Source organism: Fusarium verticillioides, chromosome 6, assembly GCF_000149555.1.
Source record: "Fusarium verticillioides 7600 chromosome 6, whole genome shotgun sequence".
NCBI classification, from domain to species: domain Eukaryota; kingdom Fungi; phylum Ascomycota; class Sordariomycetes; order Hypocreales; family Nectriaceae; genus Fusarium; species Fusarium verticillioides.
In genome coordinates this window covers 11,453-34,696 of record NC_031680.1, presented here as the reverse complement: position 1 = coordinate 34,696, position 23,244 = coordinate 11,453, and the positions used below count along the sequence as shown (strand labels likewise).

The 23,244-nt window shown below is 45.2% G+C and overlaps 10 protein-coding genes across 12 annotated transcripts; 5 read left to right on the top strand and 5 right to left on the bottom strand.

The window, feature by feature from the left end:
- Positions 1–49: 49 nt before the first annotated feature.
- Positions 50–4,430, top strand: FVEG_13313 (hypothetical protein; the record flags this gene model as incomplete). Of its 2 annotated transcripts, XM_018902683.1 has the most annotated exons (3): positions 50–2,360; positions 2,546–2,582; positions 2,635–4,397. In XM_018902683.1, coding segments are annotated over 3 exons (2,407 nt in total), but the record flags the coding sequence as incomplete, so codon positions are not given. The 2 variants fall into 2 exon arrangements, with proteins under 2 accessions (XP_018761478.1, XP_018761479.1); XM_018902684.1 differs by having other exon boundaries at positions 50–2,582; positions 2,635–4,430.
- Positions 4,431–6,131: 1,701 nt separating this feature from the next.
- On the top strand, positions 6,132–6,876 carry FVEG_17491 (hypothetical protein; the record flags this gene model as incomplete). The annotated part of the gene is made up of 2 exons (XM_018906744.1): positions 6,132–6,314; positions 6,535–6,876. 2 exons carry the CDS (start codon positions 6,132–6,134, stop codon positions 6,874–6,876), a joined length of 525 nt encoding a protein of 174 aa, XP_018761480.1.
- A 109-nt stretch (positions 6,877–6,985) lies between these two features.
- On the bottom strand, positions 6,986–8,151 carry FVEG_13314 (hypothetical protein; the record flags this gene model as incomplete). The annotated part of the gene is made up of 2 exons (XM_018902685.1): positions 6,986–8,014; positions 8,083–8,151. The coding sequence occupies 2 exons, from the start codon at positions 8,149–8,151 to the stop codon at positions 6,986–6,988; spliced, it is 1,098 nt and encodes a 365-aa protein (XP_018761481.1).
- Positions 8,152–8,792: 641 nt separating this feature from the next.
- On the bottom strand, positions 8,793–9,444 carry FVEG_13315 (hypothetical protein; the record flags this gene model as incomplete). The annotated part of the gene is made up of 2 exons (XM_018902686.1): positions 8,793–9,116; positions 9,172–9,444. The coding sequence occupies 2 exons, from the start codon at positions 9,442–9,444 to the stop codon at positions 8,793–8,795; spliced, it is 597 nt and encodes a 198-aa protein (XP_018761482.1).
- Positions 9,445–10,246: 802 nt separating this feature from the next.
- On the bottom strand, positions 10,247–11,915 carry FVEG_13316 (hypothetical protein; the record flags this gene model as incomplete). The annotated part of the gene is made up of 4 exons (XM_018902687.1): positions 10,247–10,665; positions 10,723–11,504; positions 11,554–11,663; positions 11,721–11,915. The coding sequence occupies 4 exons, from the start codon at positions 11,913–11,915 to the stop codon at positions 10,247–10,249; spliced, it is 1,506 nt and encodes a 501-aa protein (XP_018761483.1).
- Positions 11,916–12,158: 243 nt separating this feature from the next.
- FVEG_17492 (hypothetical protein) lies at positions 12,159–12,958 on the top strand (the record flags this gene model as incomplete). Its single annotated transcript, XM_018906745.1, has 2 exons — positions 12,159–12,590; positions 12,641–12,958. 2 exons carry the CDS (start codon positions 12,159–12,161, stop codon positions 12,956–12,958), a joined length of 750 nt encoding a protein of 249 aa, XP_018761484.1.
- Positions 12,959–13,017: 59 nt separating this feature from the next.
- FVEG_17493 (membrane dipeptidase) lies at positions 13,018–14,436 on the top strand (the record flags this gene model as incomplete). Its single annotated transcript, XM_018906746.1, has 6 exons — positions 13,018–13,084; positions 13,133–13,292; positions 13,345–13,633; positions 13,680–13,753; positions 13,808–13,897; positions 13,950–14,436. The coding sequence occupies 6 exons, from the start codon at positions 13,018–13,020 to the stop codon at positions 14,434–14,436; spliced, it is 1,167 nt and encodes a 388-aa protein (XP_018761485.1).
- Positions 14,389–15,427, bottom strand: FVEG_13318 (hypothetical protein). The gene is made up of 2 exons (XM_018902688.1): positions 15,004–15,427; positions 14,389–14,948 (listed from the first exon to the last, which is right to left on the bottom strand). The coding sequence occupies exons 1-2, from the start codon at positions 15,273–15,275 to the stop codon at positions 14,570–14,572; spliced, it is 651 nt and encodes a 216-aa protein (XP_018761486.1). The 5' UTR covers positions 15,276–15,427; the 3' UTR covers positions 14,389–14,569.
- Positions 15,428–15,917: 490 nt separating this feature from the next.
- On the bottom strand, positions 15,918–18,192 carry FVEG_13319 (hypothetical protein). Its single transcript, XM_018902689.1, has 4 exons — positions 17,727–18,192; positions 17,344–17,671; positions 17,200–17,293; positions 15,918–17,151 (listed from the first exon to the last, which is right to left on the bottom strand). The coding sequence occupies exons 1-4, from the start codon at positions 17,910–17,912 to the stop codon at positions 16,125–16,127; spliced, it is 1,635 nt and encodes a 544-aa protein (XP_018761487.1). The 5' UTR covers positions 17,913–18,192; the 3' UTR covers positions 15,918–16,124.
- A 120-nt stretch (positions 18,193–18,312) lies between these two features.
- Positions 18,313–21,918, top strand: FVEG_13320 (hypothetical protein; the record flags this gene model as incomplete). Of its 2 annotated transcripts, XM_018902690.1 has the most annotated exons (13): positions 18,313–19,118; positions 19,172–19,460; positions 19,904–20,100; positions 20,152–20,339; positions 20,400–20,506; positions 20,681–20,796; positions 20,846–20,967; positions 21,022–21,113; positions 21,178–21,208; positions 21,263–21,307; positions 21,370–21,534; positions 21,599–21,714; positions 21,766–21,885. In XM_018902690.1, 13 exons carry the CDS (start codon positions 18,313–18,315, stop codon positions 21,883–21,885), a joined length of 2,394 nt encoding a protein of 797 aa, XP_018761488.1. The 2 variants fall into 2 exon arrangements, with proteins under 2 accessions (XP_018761488.1, XP_018761489.1); XM_018902691.1 differs by having other exon boundaries at positions 21,370–21,714; positions 21,766–21,918.
- Between the last annotated feature and the right edge of the window lie 1,326 nt (positions 21,919–23,244).

Here is a 23,244-nt window from a genome sequence, read left to right as displayed (position 1 = left end):
AAAACAAGAAAAAAACATGATAAAAAAAAAAAAAAGATACAAAATAAAAGATGTCTAGACGAAAACAATATACAGAAAATCAAGAAAAAAACACAAGAATTAGCAGCAACACATCCTCCACCATGGACAACGCGAAGAATAGCCAAGTTTTCAACACCGTGGCGATAATCCTCAACGTTGCCATCGACAGCCTAGACCTTGATTCCAGTTTTATTCAGAATGGAGGAGACTCGCTGAAAGCAACATCTCTTGCAAACCATTTCCGTAAAAGAGGAATAGCGGTCACGCGAGAGATGATCCTCACGAGCACTTCACTTAAGCATCTTTTCACCCTCTTCGAAAACCCATCGCTGGAACCTTATGACGCACAGGTCGATTCGACCTCCGCAGACCTTTCAACTGTTCTGTCTGATATCGACTGGCAGACAGTCTCTCCCGCGGAACAAGATTTTATGTCTAGCCCGGACTTATCTAGCTTTGGGACGTCATGCTCAAGCATATGTTCTTCCACGTCCATGTTGGCAAATGAAGTGTGTCTTCCTAAAGAGAGCTTACCAACCGATCGTTTCGACACGACTTTTGTGGAATATGGGGCCCAGCAGGCCACAGAGATGCAGCTTGCTCTGGTCCACGGGACTCTCAAAGATGGGCAGATGAACATGATTCGGTTTACTATGGTGCATCGAAATGAAGACATCAATAAGCTTCAGGCAGCATGGAGGTTTATTGTCGAGCAAGCCGATATCTTTGATCTGGCTTGGGCAGCGCCGTTGACTGGTACTCAGCATTCGCGTTTTATATGGGTTGAAGATCCATCAGAAGACGAATCAAAGACGGCGGCCATCGGTTCCAGGTTCACCGTTTTGTCCCAAGATACGAACAATGGAAACTCTCAGGTCATTTGGACAGTGCACCATGCCCTGATCGATGGAATCTCAGCGCAGCTTCTCCTACGCAACGTCCTAAGAGTCGCCAACGGCTGCGCCCCAAGCAATATGCCATCCTTTTGGAAATGGGCGCAAGATCTCAAAGCTTACCAAAAGGATAACGCCAGCCTTGCAAAAGAGTTTTGGTCCCGCCAAAGGAAGCTTCATCCTGAGGCTAGCGGTACGTTGCAGCTACCAAAGCCCAACATGAGCAAGAGGTCCACCGAGGCCAAAACTATGACGCTTTCTATATATGACATGCGAAGTCGTCTGTTGGTGGCAGCAAAGCATAGCAACGTCACTTTGGCTACCATGTTCTATGCTGCATGGGCGCTTATCCTATCTAGCTTCTCCGACTCCAGGACTGTTGTTTTTGGTGCTCTGCTCAGTGGAAGAAATATACCTATTGCAAACTCGGACAAGGTCATTGGTCCCACGATCAATTCACTGCCATTGTACATCTTTGCTGATCCAGATGCTACGGTTCAACAATTCCTTGCTTCGCTGTTTAGGAGCCTTCTTGACCTTGAGCAGTTTTCGTGGACATGTACAGATCATGGATTTAGTCGGGACTATGAGTCGACGCTGTCTGTCGAGGCATGGCAGGATGATTGTTCGGAATTTGACATTCGACCAGTTGCGACGTCCAAGTCTCAACAGAGCGATGTCCCGCTGGGTATAACTGTCAACACTGAGAGCCTTCAGTTTCAGTACTACGAAGACAGACTCTCCACGGTGGACGCGGAGAGAATCATGTCTTGTTATCAACTTGCCCTTGAACAAATCACTCGAGTGCACACGCCCATAATGGCGGCTATAGAGGCTCTCGTGTCAGCACCAAGCCGAGCCCTCTTGGCTAAATTTGGCAACTGCATCTCAGGTCGAACCACAAGATCCTCGGTCAGCGACGACCTTGTCAGCTTGTTCAGCAGATATGTAGAGATACATGCAGATGGCATAGCAGTCGATGACGGGGCTGTTCAAGTAACATATCGCGACCTTGACATCATGACGACTTGTGTTGCTACCAGAATTACCTCGATGATCTCCCAAGGTGACATTGTTTGCGTTCACTCGGACAAGTCGCTCAACTGGATTGTGGCAATCTTTGGTATCCTCAAGGCAGGCGGTGTATACACATCACTGGACCCGATTCTTCCATCGGAATTGAGAGCAACCATGTTTCGAAATGCCAAAGCAAAGTTGTTTCTCACTCCAAAGACATGCCAGCTTTGCCAAACACCGTCGACTTGCGATTTAAGCGACTCGATAGAATCAATTCTAGCAGATCCTCTTCTTAAGCCCCAGAAGATAGACATGGCACCTAAGCCATGGGCCAATGCCTATCTCTGCTTTACCTCTGGTTCTACAGGGACCCCTAAGGGCGTTATGTGCACCTATGAAGGGCTGGTTGCTTTCCAGAGCGATCTTGAGGTGAGACTCTTTGCTTAACCTGGAGTTCGTATTGCTTAGGTCATGTCGGTCGCATTTGATGGAAGCATTTATGAGATTTTCTCCGCATTGACGCATGGTGCAACACTGGTTTTGCCGTCTAATGCCGATCCCTTGGGTGCTTTGGGCATGGCCTACGCGGCGATTCTAACGCCTTCTATTGCTAGGGTCCTAAACCCCGACGACTATCCAATGCTAAAATGGGTAAGTGTCACTCCGTTCATTATTTATGCTCCAGGACTAACGCAATATGAAGGTGTACCTTGTCGGCGAACCGGTTCCTCAGGCAGTGTCGGACCGTTGGTTATCTGTTAAAACCCTATACAACATGTATGGCCCTACCGAGGGCACTGGCGGAGTAACCATCAAACGGCTGACTCCCGGTGATCCAGTGACCATCGGAACACCTAACCCAACAACAAGAATCTATATCTTGAACTCGCAGGGGAAACTCGCCCATCAAGGTATGATCGGTGAGATCTACATTGCAGGTGTCCAAGTCGCCCGGGGATACGTAGGTCTTGATGGCCAAACTAAAGAGCGATTTCTTCCGGACACCATCATGAGAAATGGGGAAACCATGTATCGGACAGGGGATCGAGGGTACTGGAACGAAGCTGGTGAAATATGCTGTCTTGGCCGAAATGACCGTCAGATCAAGTTGCGTGGATATCGTCTAGATCTGAATGACCTGGAGGTTCGCATCTCGCGAGCAGCACCCGAACTTTCAGGAGTTGCCCTCGCTCGAAAACAAGATGAGCTTGTGGCAGTTGTTCAACCAGAAGATATCGACATTCAGCGGTTGAAAGCCAAGATATGCTTAGCTTTGCCCCGTTACGCCATCCCACATCATCTTGTTGCTCTGAGCAAGATTCCCACGACCCCAGCTGGAAAGGTTGACTATCGAGCTGTTTCAGATGCCTGCAAAAGAGCTTCACTGAGCCAGACTTAGCCTTTGAGCGATATGCAGCGTTTGGTCTACTGTATTTTCTGCAGAGCCCTTGGGATCGAAGACACGAAACAAGTATCTCTTGATTCGGACTTTATCTCTTTGGGTGGACACTCCTTGAAACAGATACGTCTTGCTCAAATGCTGAGTGAAACATTCAAGATGCGAATTCCTCTCCAACTGATCTTATCTAAACCGTCGGTCCGTGGGATGTCCGATAGCCTACGAGTTCTGCTTGACTCAGCCTAGTTAAAGCCTCTAGCTGTATCTTGCGCTTGGCTTGGGGACAGGGTCTCGCCCATTGAACACGAGTGGCTCGTTAAGTACTAATCTTCTAGAGGGACTGCTTCTTTCAATGTCTGTTTTGCTTCCACTTTCAGTCAAGTATCAGTTTGTATAGACAGGTTGATCTGGGCATGGAATCAGGTTTTGCAGAGATAAGAAATTCTATCGTCGCGATTCAGTCTCGATGGGGATGATTCAAAGAGATATTCTGACTCGGCACCACCACGCGTCGAAGCTTTGTCTGATTTGGACTTTTGGAAACAAGCAAACCGCCCCTTCGACTTGGCACAGGAAAGCCCCATACGAGTCTTTGTGGCAAGGAACAAGCTTATGGTTATCATTAGCCATGTTGTAGCAGATTACACTACACTCAGTCTTCTTCTTCGCGATGCATCTCAGCTCTATCATGGGCACCAGGTATGAAAAAGGCCCATCTACGCCGACTCTACGTCACTCGTGGATGTGTCTTCCGAATCTGTTGATCATTTCTGGAGGGATTATCTGAGAGATCTACCTCAAGCGCCAAAGCTATTACGTGATTTACTATTGAGAACTACGTATCAGGGGCGCTCTTTCACTATGCAGCTTGACCACTAGCTTTGGGCTTCTATCATGAAGCTATCTTCAGCAAGGGCCTGTAGTAATCAGCAGTTAGCTATTGCAGTTGTTGCTGTTTGTCTTTACTAAGATGTGAGTGATATGGACATGGTTATTGGCGTGCCTTCAATGCACCGACAAACCGATGACGAACTATAGACGATTGGACTTTTTCTCTAACCTTTACCTATCAGAGTGAAGCACTCTAAGACAATTCGAGGTTCTTCTTTCCTTTAATTAACTTAATGCTCTATGCAGGCTGCAGTGGCCCATGCGACCTGTTGGGATCGCATTGTTGATGTACTTGATGTCAACCGCCAGTATCCCAACTATCCGATTTTTGACATTATGGTCACGTTTCTAGATGACAGAATGGTGAGCTAACTAAAGTTGGATATTCTATCCTTTGAATCTCGCCATATATGGGCAAATGGTGCCAAGTTTAAGCTGATGTTTGAGTTTATGGAGGTTCCGGATGGTAGCTTGATGCTTAGGATAGAGTACGATAACTTATGCATTCCACCACATGAGGTGGCTAAACTTGCTTCCCGGGTCGAGGTTATATTGAAAATACTAGTGGAGAGCGAGATGGACTTAGATCGGATTTTTCAGTAAACAGTTAATATAGCCTTAAGTGATATTTGCTTGATTAATAATAGTTTCTTTAACTTACTGAAAATACATTACTACAAGTTCTATAGCTATTGCCTATAGAATTAGTATCATTAATCTAATCTTTAAACTAATTAGTTCTTAAATCTCTGTCCCTTTTAGTAGATATAATAATAATTACTCTGTGTTAGCTATCTGTATTGAGGTTAATATTACCCTATCTCTAGAGAAACCACTACCCCTGTTAAGGATGTTGCGAACCTTGAGGGCTTAGGTAATGCAAAATGGATAATTTTACTCTGTATACGGCCTGAAACTTAGCGGGGATATACTGGCCGGAGACTTAGCGAAACATACTGACCGGAAAGTGTAGCCAGATATATTAAAGCTTTAAAGTGAGAATTCCTTTAATATAGAGATATTAATAGATTTTATATAGATTTTAATTATAATATACTTCTAGTAATATTATAGTATCTTATAGTTGATTTAAAAATATTATTTTCTTATAATATTTGATTTTAATTATGACACTAACTGAGGTTCTTTCTTCTTAGATAAGAGATACTGTAAAAGCTATTTTGCCAACAGTTTCATTAACTCTTGATAACAGGTGTTCCGATAAGATAGATCTTGCTACAGCCGAGAACTGGCTAATCAGGCCTGAGCTTCAACGTCTTTATAAGGAGGCTATTCAGAGGCATCTGACTGAAGATGTAGGTATCACCGTCTATAATCGTTCTGATCAAGGAACTAATTTCAATATTAGCATCTATCCTACGCTTAAGGCTTTGGTGGTGATGTATCGCTGCTTGTATCAGCAGCAGACTTCTTTAACACTTATTTTAAGCCGCTTAGTCCTGTCCTCTTAGAGCACATAGTGGTTACACCTGGAGCTATATCATGTCTTGACTTACTCTTATTCAGCATTTGCGATGAAGGGGATATTGTGTTGGTGCCCGTACCGTACTGGAGTTTGTGAGCCGTCCTATCATTGAGTCAAGTACTAACCAGATGCAGACGGTTTTGACTTCCATTTCAGACTCCGGGCCAAAGTCAAGATACTGCCAGTCATAACAAAGTATGAGATACCTGTTGATGGGTGTATTAACAAAATACTTCTTGACTCCTTACTTTCATCCTTGAATGAGGTATATGAGAATGTTGCAGATAAAAGCCGCGTGCGAGCACTTATCGTGACTAACCTATATAATCCTTTTGCCTAGTGCTACCACGAAGCATATCTTAAAGAAGCGATTGAATTTTGTTAAAGAAATGGAATACATTATATCTCTGACGAGCTGTACGCCATGAGTGACCTCCAACGAAAGCGACGGCATGACGGTAATGCTGGAGCGCCTTTCGTCTCTGCGCTTAGCTTATCCAATGGGAGCCCTGAGTTAGAGTGCCAAAAGCTTGTGCCCTTGCCTGCAAGTAAAGTTCATATTATATGGAGCTTTAGTAAGGACTTTGGTTCAAGTGGCTTGCGTCTGGTAAGGCTGACAATACTATAAATATTTTATTGACTGATATATTGAAAAGGGATTCCTTATAAACCAAGATCCTCTCTGTAGAGCTTTGCTAGCTTTGGTTCATATACTTTCAACCATTCACACGTCCTGTCTATCCTCTATCGCAGCAACCCATCTTCTTAAATCAAAAGAGCTACTAGATCTCCTTGAAAAGGCAGCAACACGTCTTGAAGGAGCTTAGAAAACTGCTATAGCACGATTCCACCAATGGGGAGCTCCGTTCATATATCCACAAGCTGGTCCTTACGTTACGGTGAAGTTGGTTAAGGATGCTGAGACTCTCGAAGAAGAAAATGAGGGACTAGAAAGGCTGAAACAAGCTGGGGTCATGGTCTCAAGGCTTCGCGGCTTTGGAGGCTGGAAGGGATTTTCTGGCAATCTTAACTACTACGGCTGGGTTAGAATGACGGTTGCAGTCCTGAAGGATAGATTACTTGATGCTTTGAATAGAATTGCGGATATCATGAAGTACGAGGAGAAGGAAGGTAATCACTCTGTAGTTACTCAAGATGAATGTGACTGAAGCTTAATCTGCGGGAGCTGGCTGGCGTGGTTCATTGCATAGGCACAGTACGGTATGCTTTTTGTATCTCGTTTTGGCTTAACTAGATTATATAAATACATATTTACCACTAAGTAGATCCGCTGTCTAGACTTTTAGTAAGGTGTTCACCCCTAGTTATTAACATCGCGCACATCTGGGCCACAAGCTTTTTCTGACTGTCAGCTCCAGTTCCATGAACATCCTTGGAGAATTCATGAACGATCTTCAAAGCTCGCTGAACCTCCTTATGCAGTATCCTTTTTGCCATCGAGATCTGCTCTTCAGGGTCTAGCTCAAACACACCAAACTGAAGAACCGGTGACGCCGTTGCTGAGTTTCGTCGGTGACTCCATGCCTGGTCTTGAACCATGTCTTCAAAAAGCACTAGTATGAGATCCAGCACTGAACACACAGTCATACAACAGCTACGGCAAGCTTTGTACTCCTCCTGGTCCATTATAGTGGCTAGATCTGTCAAGCATGCTTTATTAACGCGCAGAATCTCGTCGATGGAATGCGTTTTGGATCGGACGTGGTGTTCGAGTATGAGTATGATCTTGGACAGTGCTGCAACATGAGGAAATTGGCGACTGTCGAACTGAATCTTTCTTGTGGCAGATGCCATGCATGCAGCTACTGAGGAACTCGAACATTCGGGGCTAGGAGGAAATTGCTGTAGCGGTAGTCCCCCGCTTGCATGTATGGTTGAATCACCGTCCATGTCTATTATGTCGAGTGCCATGTGATCCATATTGAAGTCAAAGTTCAGACCTGATTGGAAGTCATTTGACCTGTTGGCATCAGTAGTCGAATCGCCGTAAAGCCCAGCATCAGTAGCACTGCCAGTACCAGCACTGAAGCAATCAAAAACTTCAAAATTTGCAGGATTGCTCAAAGGTGATGCCAGAGCGGATTGTGGCAACTCAACGCTGGTAGAGTTATGCCGTGATCGTTGTTGGTTCACATTTTGTTGTGAAGGCCCTTGGTTTCCTTCTGTGATTTGCGACATTTGCTTATTCTTGCGTGACATCCTTCCAACCATGGAGACTTTGTAGCAGCACCTGAGTCCCGCTTGTCGACATCGAGCGCAGCCTGTCTTTTCTCCACTGCACCGGACCTGATGTGCGTGCATACTTGTCAGCCTTGTCGGTTCCCAGCCACTGCAGCTTGTTGGTTCTGTCATACCTTGGCACTATGGCATTCAGTGCACGCAGCTCTTAATCGAGCAGGCTTTTCCCTCTGTTGTTCAGACATGGCACCGTGATGTCAAAGCGGCTGAGAATGGTGACATCGGCACTACTCCTTATGTGCTCTATCAAATACGATCAGCATGGGTGCAATTGGCTTGGTTGTCAGTGGGGGACTTTATTCTTGGTGTCCCTGGTTCATTTATGAGTGGCTTGACTATGTCGATAACGATGGGCTACCAACGAGATCTTGTGGATTCCAAAGATTTAAGCTTGCTTTGTAAAGGGAGACGAGCCCCCACGAGCCCAGTTAAACCAAGCAAATGTTCCAAACGATAGCAGAGACTAACTATTGTACATAATCCCAAGCGTTTCAGAGTTGTGCATAAGCTTTTAGCATGGCCATCAGGGTCGCATCAGCTAGCCCAGTCCAGTCTAGCCTATAGTCGTTAAACGAAAATCAGTCGGAAATAGCGCACTCTCCACCGACTCAAACCAATGGTAGTATCAAGCAAGCATAAATTCATGGTTGTTAATTATCTCTCAGAATGTATCCGCTCACGCAATGGGCTAGATTCTCCAACCAATACCCACTTCTCTGACATTGTGTTCATTATTAAAATCCCTGTAGACTGTGTCAATTCCTTGTATTCGCTTTTACCCAATAACCTGCAGGGTAGCTAGCACCAACACAGGCATGCATGCTAACTAATCCTTGTACGGCAGTATCTCGCCCTTCTTAGAGACCCCCGTCCCATCTTGTTCGGCTTCTCTCTGCCAGGCAGCTAGCTTTCCTTCAGTCTTCCACTTGCGAATATCTCTGACGGCGTTATCACAGGCTCCTCTAGCCAGAGCTGTATAATTGAACTCTATGTCCTTAGCAGCCTGTGTCCCAGGCTTAACATTGTCGAGTTTCAGCTCATACATAGCTGTCAGGAACAGCTCAGGTCGCTCATTGTCCTCTTTCGCTGCTGTGCCGTGAGACAGTAGGAAGGTACTTGTGGCGCCTGTTGTGACTGTCTTTGCTTGAACCTAGATGGTGTGAGCCGACATCCATCAATATCACAGAATGTGGGGTCGCACTTACATGAAGCGGCGGGGCGATGATTACATCCTGGATCAGATCCTCACCAGCTGCTGTGTGGACCGCACCATCGGCAAGGGTGAGCTTGCGACAAAATTCGTTCTGTGTGCCAGATAAAACCTCGCAAGAGGCTACGTACGGTGCAAAGTCGTGGGGGTTGCGGCCGCCTCGTCGAATCCCATACCAAAGTTCCGTCGCACTGAGAACAACGGTCTGATCTGGTGGGTTCACGGATTGAGTGAAGGCAATATTGAAGCTGAACGTGGACTGGGTCATTGTGTAACAGGGGCTCGTCAGCAAGGTTGACCGAAAGTAAATGATACCAAATAAGTAATTCGTATCAGTTGACTGATGCAAATAAAGCGCTAGGGTTAATGATCCACTCAACAGTCATGCAAAGCGTTTGTTCCCTGCTCACGCTGTCGATATATCTTTCGTGTTGAATCAACGCAAGCGTCGAAGTTAGGAGCTGGATGTGTTATTTACAGTTGAAACTTGTGATAGAGAGCTTAAATCAGTTGAGAGAACTTAGCAAGCAATGATTCTTTCCGGTTTTGGAGTGCTGTTCGGCATCTGCAAAGTGGATGGAACGCTTCGGCCCGCTTTACGAAAACAACTTGCGAAAAGCCGAGAACCCTGGTGGCCTGACCAACCTCTGGCATCCCCCGTTGGAAGCCACCAATGATAGACCTTCGAAAGGATCTTTACGATTAGAGCTATCAAGGTTGCCGCAAGAAGAACCTCGAAGTCTGAATGAGTATTACTCGTAATGCCGAGTCTGAACACATTTTTGTGTAGCAATTGATCTGGGTCTATCGGGCTGAGAAACTACCTCAGATCCCAATCAAGTGTCCATTGTAAGCGACTACTAAACCAGGGTTCTGTGGCTTGACTTGGCTTGGCTATATCTTGTAATCTTTGGGATACAAAACCACAACTTATAGCTAATGAAAAGAATTGGTGCACTTTCCAATAGTTATCTTTTTGCCACATGACCAAATACGTAGAGAATAAATATTCTATTTATAGATCGTGTTGAAAGACACCACTAACATTGTACTGCACTGGCTAGCTGATGTTATTTCCGCGACTTAAACATGATCTCAGCCTGTGCATCAGGCAAGATAGCCAAGCCATAATGAATTTGCCCTGGCTTATCAGTGCCCTTCTTGAGCTTAACATGATAGTTTTTGAGTAGATGTGCAAGCACCACCTTAATCTGAGCGCTGGCAAAGAACCGACCAGGACATGCCCAAATACCGTGCCCGAAATTGATGTTGTCAAGACCTGTTGATGCGTGCTGGTATTTAGTCTCGTTCCCTGGAACTTGGCGAAGTCTAGAGAAGCGAAACGGATCAAATTTCTCTGGATCGGGATATACTTTAGGGTCGTGGTTGATGAAGTGGCTCATGATGGTCATGCGTGTTCCCGTAGGAAGAACGTCCCCGGTAGATGTCTTGAGTCCTTCAGGGCTCGTGACGATACGGGGAATATTGACTGTGCTGCGATTAGTACGGCGAAACATGAAGCGGGACGATGTCTTTGCTCAAGTACCTAGTGACGGAGGACAAAGGCGCTGCGACTCCTTGGCAAAGCTATCTAGCTTTTTCAGTTTGGCCAACGAGTTCTTATCAATCACGCCATCTTCTCCAAGAACTTCGGTCAACTCCTTTCGCATCTCTTCTACATCTTCCTCGGGAGTGGCAGCTAGGTCAAAGGCGATGTAGGTCAAGGCGTTGGATAAATTGTAGATTGAAGCAAAAGTTGCTAGCAGTTGATCTCTGCCAAGCTCCTGAACCGTTGTGGTCGTTTTGTACTGAGAAATGAACCAGTCGAGCAAATCTCCTCCAACAGGTTTCTCCTTGCTGGCGGAAGTAGCAGAAGACGAGTCCTGTTTCTCTCGCAGAAGTGGTGCCAGTTTCGCCTCATTATTCTTCCGCTGACGCTTCAAGCTTCGTACCTGAGGGAGAAATGGGGCAACGAAAAACCGGATAGGCTGAGGGATCATCTTGAGAATCATCCAAGCCTTGGAGACATCGGCTGTATAATTGACATTGGCTTCGACCCAGTCTGGTTCACGACTTAGTGGAAGTCCCACGAATGCCCTTCCAGACATAAGAGAGGCGACTTTGCACATGGCCTTGCGAGCAACAATTGGCGTCCAGTCTTTACACGGGCCGATTGTGTTGAAAATTGCATATTCGACCTCATCGGTGAAGGACTCGAGAACGGCCGGGGTGTTGCGAGTGAGAACGTTGCGCATTGCTGAGTCGAATTCGTCTGACTTGGTACCCATGTAGGTATATTCGCCGAGAAAAACATCATAATGGTGTTTCCTAAATGCTGTCAGTTGATTGAACAGCCAACTACCATCGGTCGACTTACTTGATTGACACAACTGACTCGGGGAGCCCACGAATGGTGTCTACATCGGCGGGTGGCAGAACAGCCATTTCCATCCCTGGCAATTCGAGCATAAAAGCTGAAGTCGGGTACTAAAAAAGCGAATCAGCTCTCAAACTGAGAATAGGGCCGGGAACTGAATGACGGACCTGTTTGTACGCCTCGGTAAGAACAGCCAGCACATTATTGTCTCGTAGTCTAAACACTGGCAAATTATGCTTCTTTTTCGGTTGGATCATGCGGTACAGACCATAAGTCAGTACGAGTAGTAAGGCAATCCCGTAATGAAAGGGCATATGTTGCTGCTTTGCAGCTTGGCTAGTCAAATGCTGTACTAGGCCCATCGCAAAGACGTGAAATGAGGCTGAAATTTTGACTGCTGCGTTCGAATGATCACGAGGAAGTGAAGGCAAGGACACCACATAAGACTAAACGCAGTGCCAACTAAGATATTCGGATCACTAAAGCAGCCACGCGGGCCGAATTATCGACTCCGTCCAACCTACTCACAATATTTAGGAATCGAGGCCAGCACCATCTCGGCAGCAGCACTAACCATCTGCGTCTCCAAATCCCAGCTTTTCACAATGCAGGACAGCGACATGGTTTGGTATTTTGCTTTCGGCTCCAACATGGCCAGCACAACGATGGAGCGAAGGCAGCTAAGCCCAAGAGACTCTCGGCCTGTCCTTGTGCCCTCGCATGTACTTTGCTTCGACGTGTTCGGTGTCCCGTACATGGAACCCGCCATGGCTGGCATTCGAGAGAGGACTCCGGCCGACGATGCAGAAGCGACACCGTCAGTACACGGAATGGCATACTTACTTTCACGGGAAGAATACCATCGGCTCATAGTCTCCGAAGGGGCGGGTGTCGCCTATGTCGAAATGGAGCTGATAGCTCGTACCTGTTCAACTGGGTTTACGGCGCGGGCGGCGACTTGTGAGGAGATTCCGGTGCGGACCTTGATGGCGAGATTTCCATTCCGGCCCGAAGCCCTTCCGAGCGTTCGGTACCTGGTAGGAATTGCGGACCTACGCTATGGATACTTATGATCTGACTCTAACAGGGGTTATTGATTCAGGGGGCCCAAGAATCCGGCCTGCCATCCTCGTACCAAGACTATCTACGTGGTTTACCCGCGTATCACAAAAGTCTTTCCAAGTACGAAGAGTTCGGCGCCTCGCTCTTGATCGGTTTTTGGATGCCTATACTCAATGGCATGATGAAGAGGGTGAACCAGAGACCTGATTCGCATGGCAACGCAAAGCCCTGGGTTGGGGAATTGGTTAGATTAGTTTTTATCACTATGTGGCTCTACTACGATACCATACATAGCCGTATCTGGGGTCGGAATGGTGGAAGGAATCTAGTCGGAACTACTTAATCATGGCTCACCGCTACCCAGTTCTGTTCAAGCTTGTCAATGATTTTACTTGATAAAACATGGCTCCAACACCTGATGAATCCTTGTCGCAGGCCCATGCCCTGCTGAAAAGAGTCCCATTGATCGGTTAGTAAAACAGTTGCCATCATACTCCGTCACTCACGAGGAACAAAGATGGACACAATGACTTTCCTTACATCATCCGGGGATGGTTTCGAAACAACTTTGAACTTTTCTCTCCTGGGATTCATAATATGCCTATCGGCCAAACAGATTTAACTCGACTGAGAAAAGGCCTCGTTGGTGGACAATTTTGGAGCGCCTTCGTCCCAATGTTCGTAAGCTCCAAATTCTGATCTTACCGTGCCTGTTCTGACTCCTCTTAGTCCAAAAACCAACCATGCACTCGGCAAGCTTGAGTGTCTGATGAAGACTTTACAGCAGATTGACACTATTCACTTACTCGTTGAGACCTTTTCTGAGTATTTCGGAGCAGTAAACTCGTCAAAGGACATCGAAACAATTTTCAAATCAGGAAGGATTGCTAGTTTGATCGGTGTTGAAGGCCTACATCAGATTGCTGACAGTTCCTCTGTTGTGAGACTGTTTCACAAACTGGGTGTCAGATACATCACTCTCTGTCATGATGGTGATAATCTATATGCTGATTCCTCGGTAAGTATTTGAGGTCGGTTTAATGACTTGGCTAACGCTATCTCAGAACGGAAAGAATAAAAATGGGGGTTTATCTAGCCACGGCCTGGAAATGATACGTGAGATGAACCGTATCGGCATGTGAGTTGTCGAGAGTGCCTTTCGTGTTATGCCTGCTAATATTCACCCTCGCAGGATAGTCGACTTATCGCACACATCTACAGACACTCAGAAACAAGTCTTGGGTGTCTCTCAAGCCCCAGTCATTTTCTCTCATTCCTCTTGGTAAGTCCTCATCTACTGAAGTGTTAAAGAACAAAGAGTCTCACCAAATCAGTAACTCACTACTACCCAGTCCTCGCAACGTCACAGATGAGGCCCTAGATCTTCTGAAGACAAACAATGGCCTTATAATGATCTGTTTTCTCCCTAACCTCGTCAACGCCAACGGAGTTCAGGGAGCTGTGGTCGATCAGGTTATTGATCATATTATATACGCAGGTCAAAGGATAGGCTTTAAGCATGTTGGCATTGGCTCCGATTTTGATGGTATGCTACAAGGTCCAAAAGATCTGGATGATGTGTCCAGATACCCGCAACTTGTTGGGAAGCTTCTAGACCGTGAGCTCTCAGAGGATGTCATTACACAAGTACTTGGCGGTAACATAATCAGGGTTCTGGGTGAGGTGGAAGCTGTGTCAAGGGAACTAAAAGGTCAGGTGCCTGTGTTATCTGATGAGATAGAGGAAGTATGGACATCAGAGCAAAAGGATATACTGACTAGAATGGGAACATCAAGGAGTTCTCAGGGTTTTAGCAACTAGTTTCAATTATATATAGCTATACTAACTAAACTCGAGAATTCTACTCATATAACAGATATATCTACAGATAAAAAAATGCATTACCTCTTCAACAATCAGTCAGTACCCCAGTATGTATCATCCAATCACTAAACTACATAATCAGGAAGGCTAGAGCAACAGCGGCAAGCCCGACCACTCCAACATGGAGTGACATGCCCGGAGCGGCATCACCTGTAGCTATGGACGTAGTAGGCTTGGGCATTGAGGAGGTCCCAGAAGCCTCGTGCGTCTCGTGTGAGTGACTTGTAGCAGTGGATGTCATGGCACCTGGCGTGGGAGTCGCGGTGACCTCTGTGGCTTGGAGCTTTTCAGCTCCTTCAGTGATAATAGCGGGCATCAGGCGGGTTTTGGTGTTCATTTCGAAATTGGACAAGGACGTGGTAACCTTTTCACCAGCTGAGTTCTCGGTCTGGATCCAGATGTGGCAGCTGGCCTCGGCCGTCTTGATCTTGCAGTTCAGATCCTCAGAACTAAGCATGCAAGGTCAGTTTGGTTGACTAGACGTTATTTAGTAGATTGGCTTACAAATAAGAAACCTTGTCGTTACCATCAAACGAGTAGTTGATGGACAAGGTTTCTGGCCCAACCACCACGGTCTGGGTGCCGATGATTTCGCATTGGACATTGTCGACCTTTTCGCCGCAGTGAAGGGCGAATGTGGTGACTTGGGGACTTGCTGCCACTACGGTACCGTAGACTGACTTAATACCCTCAACAGGGAAGAGAACATTAAGAGTTGTTGTTTGCGCAGAAGCAAGGACACCCAAGATTGGGAAGAGAATGATGGAGGGTATCATGGTGATGTGACGTGTAATAATTGATCGACACCAGATCAGCAGACTTGAGAGAGGGCGAAAGAGTAATGATCTGCAGTAAATTTAAATGGACCATTGCCTTTTATGTTCTCTGCAGAACCATCGGTCCGGACACTTTTTCTGGCCCTCGGACTCATTCTCCCCACCAAGTCCAGTAAAGGCTATAGGAGAGCACCTTGATGGGCTACGCCACCTCGCGTAACAAGTATAGAGGCAGGCAATGGTATGGACAGTTTAGTCATAAATGGGATCTAAATGGGCCAGTCGGCTCCCCAGACGATAATTGGCGTTATTCGGCGTTGGAAAGTTGTGGCTGCGTCGTGAGCTGGGGAGCCTGTGGCGGAATTCGACTGCAATTACCATATCTGTTGACCCGAGAATCGCCCAGCTAGAAGCTAGTTTGAATGCAGACACTTCGTTTTGCAATCAGTCCTAAATGTCGTACCACACTTGAACTTCGGTGACCGAAGCTGGGACTTGGTTCTCTCTACCGAAATAAGCTCTCAGCCACATGTCTCAACTGCAAAATAGAAGCTGGGACCTGATCTGATGACAGGGGCATTTTAGCTGGCATAGATAAGTACAAGGTCAACATTCATAGCCAGGCTAATAGAGGCAATTGTTACCTGCCTTACGATGATAACTCTGGTCTATATTACATATCTATATACTGAAATAACTATTAATTGTGCACTTGTTCACAGTTGCGTGAATCCTAAAGCGGGCTTTGTGACATTCTCTATCACTACCTTTGAAAAGCACTTGAATGCCAGGAACATCCAACCTCGGCCATAGACTGGTAGAAAGACTTGGCTGTACGGCTTGGACATACTACATAGCTGCGGCAGACTTCTTAACACTCTTCCATTCCATACCAATAACTCCAACAGTCGATAGTGCAGCAAGGGCTACCGAGACATACCACGTTTCTGTGAGTGCATTGTTATATGCCCCCAGAACTCTGTCATAGAACCGAGGATCAATGGCGTCCTTCAAATCGGTCGCCCCAACATGCGTTATGATATTTGAACTTCCTCCTACCGTTTGTGAAACCTTATTCCAAAGGAGATTGCCAAAGATACTTTTAGCAGCTGATACAGATATTGCACCTCCCAGCATCTGGCAGAATGTGATAATGGCAGTTCCAATAGCAATATCAGCTTCCTCTAAAATGACCTGGGACGCGATGATGCCCAGTTGGATACCGCAACCAACTCCTGCCCCAAACAAAAATTGATATCCAATCCATTTCGGATGGCCGGTGTCCGTGTCGAAGGTTGTGATGAGACCTGCTCCAATAGTGGTCAAGATACAGCTTGCGTAAGCGAAGGGTACATAATGCCCGATAACAGTGACTCCTCCCCCTGCCACAAGCGAGAAAATGACCACTGAGAGAATCATAGGGAGACACATGATTCCTGACTTAACAGCAGAAACGCCCTTGATAGCCTGGAACCAAATAGGTATATAAAAAACGATGGCGAAATATGCAGCGTTCAGCAGGAGAGTGAAGATACACGCAGACACAATAGTCCTTTGGCGAAATATTCGAGGCGGTATTGTAGCCTTGTCTGCCTTCCACACCTGTACAACAAAAAAGGCAACGAGGAGGACAATGCCAAGGACAAGTGGACCTATGACCTTGCCAGAACTCCAGGAATACTGCGTTCCTCCCCACTGCAGAGCAAGCAATAGGCATACCACACCGGGAAGAAAACAAACGGTGCCAATGGGATCCAGCTCCTCCACATAAGATATCCAGGAGGATCCTTGACAAGGGTTCTTTTGCTTCGGGATACAAACGGCAAATATAGCGGTAAGCATGGCGACAGCACCTACCGGTAGGTTGATATAGAAGCTTTAGCTAGTTAACTCTCTGCAGTCTTGTCTTAAGAATAAAACTTACCACCATCGCCAAGTAACGTGGTCAACGAATGCTCCTCCCAGCAGTGGCCCAATAACAGATGCAACGCCATAAACAGATCCAAACATGCCGTTGTCTGCAAATCCCAGTTAGAATAATATCACCACTCAAGTAAAAGTCACATACACATGGGCCTTTTGTCTAGTGGAACAGAATAAGCGATAATGATGATGGCCCCTTGGAATATGCCAGCAGATCCAAGTCCCGCGATGGCACGTCCAACGATAAGCGCCTCAGACGTCGGCGCAGCTCCGCAAATGGCGGAACCAACCTCAAAAATGGCCATTGCCATAATGAAAACCCACTTTATGTCGAACAAAGTGTATAGTTTCCCGAATAAGAGTTGGAAAGTGCACGTTGTTAGGAGGTAGGACGAGCCGTACCATCCTATGTCGTCGAGAGACTTGAAGTCATCGGAAATTCGAGGTATCGCAGTCGCAATGATTGTGTTATCCTGTATATTCTATGGTTAGACACAGCATAAATTCTGCGTCGACGACAATACTCACGAGGGCGACCAGGAGTACAGCGAGACAGAGCCCGAAAATAAGAGAGGTGAGGCGGAGGCCACGGGGATAGTTCGTCCTCGGAGTGCTTGGGTTGTCGTTCTCAAGAGCCGCGTTGCTTTCCTCTGTTGAAGAGCATTCTTGGGTAGCCGCACTTTTTGCCATTTCGTTTTCACCTTTCAAAGTCATCCTAGCTGTAATACAGATATCGTCTGGGAGAATTGGATGCTTCGTCTAACAGGATGTTGCGATTAAAGATGTCTTTTGGAAGCGACACGAAGTAGTACATGGTAAGCCGCTAATGCAACGCTTTCATAGTTAGTCTACTCTGGATACAATTTTAGATCCCAGCAGCGGCCCGAACCCTTCGCCCTCTCGGCCACCGACATGTTAGACCGACGACTTTGAAGCAAGTACTTGTTCATTTTCCATTTACAACATTGACCTGTGGACAAGGGACAGCTTCCGTATCAGACTACTAACAACTATCCGCTAAGGAGACGTAATTGCAGCTATTTATATACAACATGCCATTAGGAAATAAAGCATTCAATGCCCTCGTCATCATAATCGACGACTACCAATCACCATGTATTTTCTCATAAGCCAACCCTCGCCCGGCCTCTCACTTGGCTCTTTTACAGCAGCTCACTTCCTATGTACTGCTACCCTGGGCTTCACGACCAAGGATCAAGCTCGGATCCGTCGAGCTGCCTCTACCTTGATATTTCTATTGACATTTATTGGTGATCGCACCGTTTCTTCTGTATCGGATAACGCGAGTATTCGATGCCTTCTCGTAACATTCTCCTGGGTTCAGGCATTCAATGGCAACTCACTACTCTGTTTGTCAAAGGCCGAGTACAAGACCTTGAAAGAGGAGGGACAGCAAAATACCACACCCAAGTCTGTTTTGATCGGCAGTGATGCCTCTGGCGATGGCTCCTACATTAGCCATTTCACATGGGCTCTCGCCATGCAGTGGAATCTGCGCCGCATCAAGACATCTAGGCCAGCCCGAAACACACCCCCATTCTCCTCCAAAGATCCAAGTTATATTCCATCACGGGGTCGGTTTTTAGCGACCCGCGTTGGCGTCATCGTCGCTTCCATCGCCTACATGTCCATTATTGGTCTCCAGCCCGAGCCAACTCGCGACTCTCTTTCTGGCAACAAAGCTAGATTCTTCTCGCGGTTGAACGATGTCACACTATACGAACTTCTCCAGAGAGCCATTTTAACTGTCACATGGCTGTCTGGAATTGGAACTACTAGCGAGATCTGCTACAACGTAATCGCTGTCGTGTTAGTGGGCTTGGGTCTGAGTGAACCTGTCATGTGGCCTTCTTGGTTTGGCTCCTTTACGGAGGCTTATAGTGTGCGCAGGTGGTGGGGGTAAGTTCCGTTCCATTATCAATCTTACTAAAAGATCCTGACCCTCTTGTTAGCATTTCTTGGCATCAAACCTGGAGATGTTTCCTTACAGATCACGCCGATTGGGTTGTATATAACTTACTGCACCTCCCCAAGGATTCACCAATTACCCGCTATGCCAAGAACTTAGTTGTATTTTACCTATCAGGGTTGATTCATTTAGCACCTGATCTTACTATTGGTATGCCTCTGAAAGAATCTTCTGCTATAATGTTCTTTACTTTCCAGGCAGTCGGTATTATGATTGAAGACCTGGTGCAAAGCTTCAATGATCGGATCGGGCTGGTTAAGAGTTCGATTGTGGTGAGATGTATTGGATATATCTGGCTTGCGGCTTGGCTTGTTTGGACAATCCCGTGGTGGTCGTCTATTTGTTCAGTGCACATGAAGGCTGGGCAGGATGATTTAATTTCTCTGGCATGAGGCAATCAAGAGGAAGATTTGTTTACTGAACTATACCTTTATATAAGCAAGAGTAGATTTATCCTAACCTGCGTTATTTGCGTTTTTTTCTATATGTCCTTCTCCTCTTTTCTTGCTACTATTAAAACTTTATATTTAATACCTCGGTATACTATAGCCGAACCAGCAGTGAAAGAGGGCCGACTATCGTTCCTAGGTCAATAATGACATCTTTCGCAAGGCTCGCTTTTAAGGAGATCCTTAATATAACTGTAGCGTTATCCAGCCACTAGATATAACAGTTAGGTCCAACTATATTAAACTAACCCGTGCTTGGGTTTGAGGCTCGATTCGATGAGGAGCACGGAACGTGGCACTTGAAGATTGAACAGACGCTGCCAGACGGTTCTAAGACAATCATTAAGGATGATTGTGATATGCTGCTTGGTGCGTTGGGGATTCTGGACCGGTGGGAATATCCCGACATTCCTGGATTGAAGACGTTCAAAGGTCGGGTGATTCACACAGCTGATCGGAAGCAGTAAGTTTATCCTATGCCCATCCAGCAACCATAGGCTAACTTTTGTCAAAGATGGGACGAATATACCCAAGACAAGTGGGCCGGTCAAACTGTCACTGTCATCGGTTCAGGAGCCAGCAGCCTTCAGACAGTCCCGGGAATGCAGCCGCATGTCAAGAACATCGAGGTTTTCGTCCGTTCCCCTAACTGGTTCATCGGCAACGAAGACGGCTTTGACTCACGTCCTCAAGGCTATGTCTGTAAGTGCTTACCTGAAAGGTTAAAGGTATTCAACCCTTGGCTGACTCAGCAAACGCAAGATACTGAGAAAGAAAGAGCCGAGTTTGCTCGAAACCGGGAAGCTCTCTTTGCACACGCGAAAAGCAACGAGAATTCATTCATGATGGTATGCAAGGGTACCTGTGATGTTCCAGGCCATATCACAGGGGCTGACACAAAACCACCTAGCTACACCATCCCATGGTCAAGCACAATCCCCTGCACAGCCAATTGCGAGAGGTGAGTTGAATAAACCCCCCTAACTTCTACCCTCACCCGATACATTCAAACAGCCTACTGACGCAATTTTACGTATACACAGAAAACCGCTCAGCGGACTCGCAAGATTATCAAGGACTATCGTCTCTTTGAAGGGCACCTCCCCAAGTTCAGTGTTGGATGCCGACGTGTTGCGCCCGGAGATGCATACATGAAAGCGTGAGTAGCTAGATGTCCCATTATAGGTTTGACATCTAATAAAGTGCAGGATTCAAGAGCCAAACGTCAATGTTCACTTCTGTGGAGTCGCTAAAGTCCGTGAAGATGGTGTTGTTGGAGACGACGGGGAGTTTACTAAGTGCGATACCATTGTCTGTGCAACAGGCTTCGGTGAGTGATACTAGGATATGGGCTTTGCCAACCTGCGCTGACCTCACAAAACAGATGTCTCCTTTCGCCCCCCATTTCCACTTCTTGGGCTTGGCGGCAGGGACTTGCGTGAAGAGTGGGCCAGCATACCTGCCAGCTACATGGGGGTATGTCATCCTCCTAGCTCATGATCCAACAATCGGTCAAGAGTCTGCTAATACGATTGTGCAGGTCATGGCACCCAATATTCCCAATTATCTGAGTATGTCTTCCTCTAGGCTCATAACGAGATGAGTATAGCGCTGATTGAACATAGTGTACATTGGACCCAATTGCCCAGTGGAGAATGGCAGCATCATGGGTAAGTTCAGCAATAGTATCCTCTCCGACACTGCCGTGGCGTTAACATTGTCCGTCTCATAGGTCTTCTCGAGGCTGTTGTTCAGTACACCGTGAAGTGCATCAGGAAGATGCAAACCGATAATATCAAATACTTCGTACCAAGGCCTGAAGTTATGGGCGACTTTAACAAGCATACCCACAGCTGGTTTAAGGGCATTGTTTGGGAAGATGATTGCAACACCTGGTGTACATTTGCAACGTACTTCCATGACATATTAGTTACCTTTACTGACTGTGCGTGCTACTTTAGACAAAAACCGCAAGACAGGAAACGTCGACGCTATATGGCCAGGTAGTGCTTTGCACTTCCGCACGGCGCTTGAAGATCCCCGCTGGGAGGACATGCAAATTCGCTACCACCATCCAGTATGTATCCTACGCAAAGAGAGGGGCGAGCGAAATGCTGACCACCCCCAGACTAACAGGTTCAACTACGTTGGGTATGGATATGCACCCAGAGATCTGGACCCAGATCCAAAGGCGGATACGTCGCCATACTTGACCTTGGACAATCTAGACCCCCGCTTCTACGAATAGTCGAGCAACAAGTAACTTCTCTGCCATCCTCGCTTTTACAGAGTCTCAATAGACATGCATATTCTGCGATTTTAGTATCGATGCAACTGGTGGTTCAAATCATGTCAATTGACCAAGGAGGTCGATTAAAACGGGTGATGTTCTATAGCGACGCGTTTCGTGTTTTAGGTTTCCTAATTTTATAAAGCTAAATATTTACTATAATATCTTTAACTTTAAACTTAAATCTTAAGTATACTTAAGCTATATATATTTCTTTACTTTAATTAAGTTTTATTACTTAGTAATAGTATTTAATTAAGTAATTTACTATTAATTTATTAAAAAGTTAAAATGTCTTTATAGCAATATATAAGATATATCTAATAAGGTCTAATATTAAGAATAATATAATATAATACTTATTTTTTAGTATATTATATATAAGGCATTATATATAATACTAAAAAAATATAATAACTTTAAAAGCAAGTCTTAAGGTTATATAGCACTGCTGCCTTTAACCTTATAATTTAACTAAATAAGTAGCTTTAATCTATAAGTATAAAAAGATATTTCCCCTAGCTTTAGTAAGCTAAATGACTTCTCTATTATTACCTAGTTAAGGCAATTAATATTAATAATAGCTATAACTATTTAATTAAAGCAGTTAATACCTATATATCTAGCCCTTTAATAGAAATCTATAGCCTTAAGCTTAATATTATATTAGTCTTTTAATCCTTTTTAAGGCATTATAAAATTATAAAAGAATACTTATTATATATTAATAAACTATTAATAATATAGTAAGTTAATCTTATAATCTTTAGTTCCTAAGTATAGCTACTTAGTATTAATAGAGATAAAGCTAAAAATAAAGCCTTTAGTAACTATATTATAGATTAAATATCCCTAGTTTAACTACTATTTTATTATTAATTTTACTTTATCTGCAGTTTAGATATAAGGGCAGTTAGTTATATACCTAGGTATATATATTTAATTAATAGAGTTATTATTAACTTTAGGTTAATTTAACTTTTACTAACTAATTTATATAAAGTAATAAAGTTAACCTTATTCCTTTAAACTTTTAAACCCTGCTATTACCCTGCCTTTATCCTTTTACTATTATAGTCTTAGACTATAACTAGCCTAGTCTTTATTAATTTAGAAGTAGCTCCTCTTTTACTATAATAACCTTTTTTAGCTATATTAAGAACTTACTCTTTATATATATTTAAGTTTAGGCCTATAAAGGCAGTAAAGAAAGCTACCTAGCCTAATTAAAGGAAATAAGCTTCCCTTAAGTCTCTTTTTAAGTCCTTAAAAGCTAATAGCTTATTATTAACTTAAGTTATATTAATTAAGCTAAAA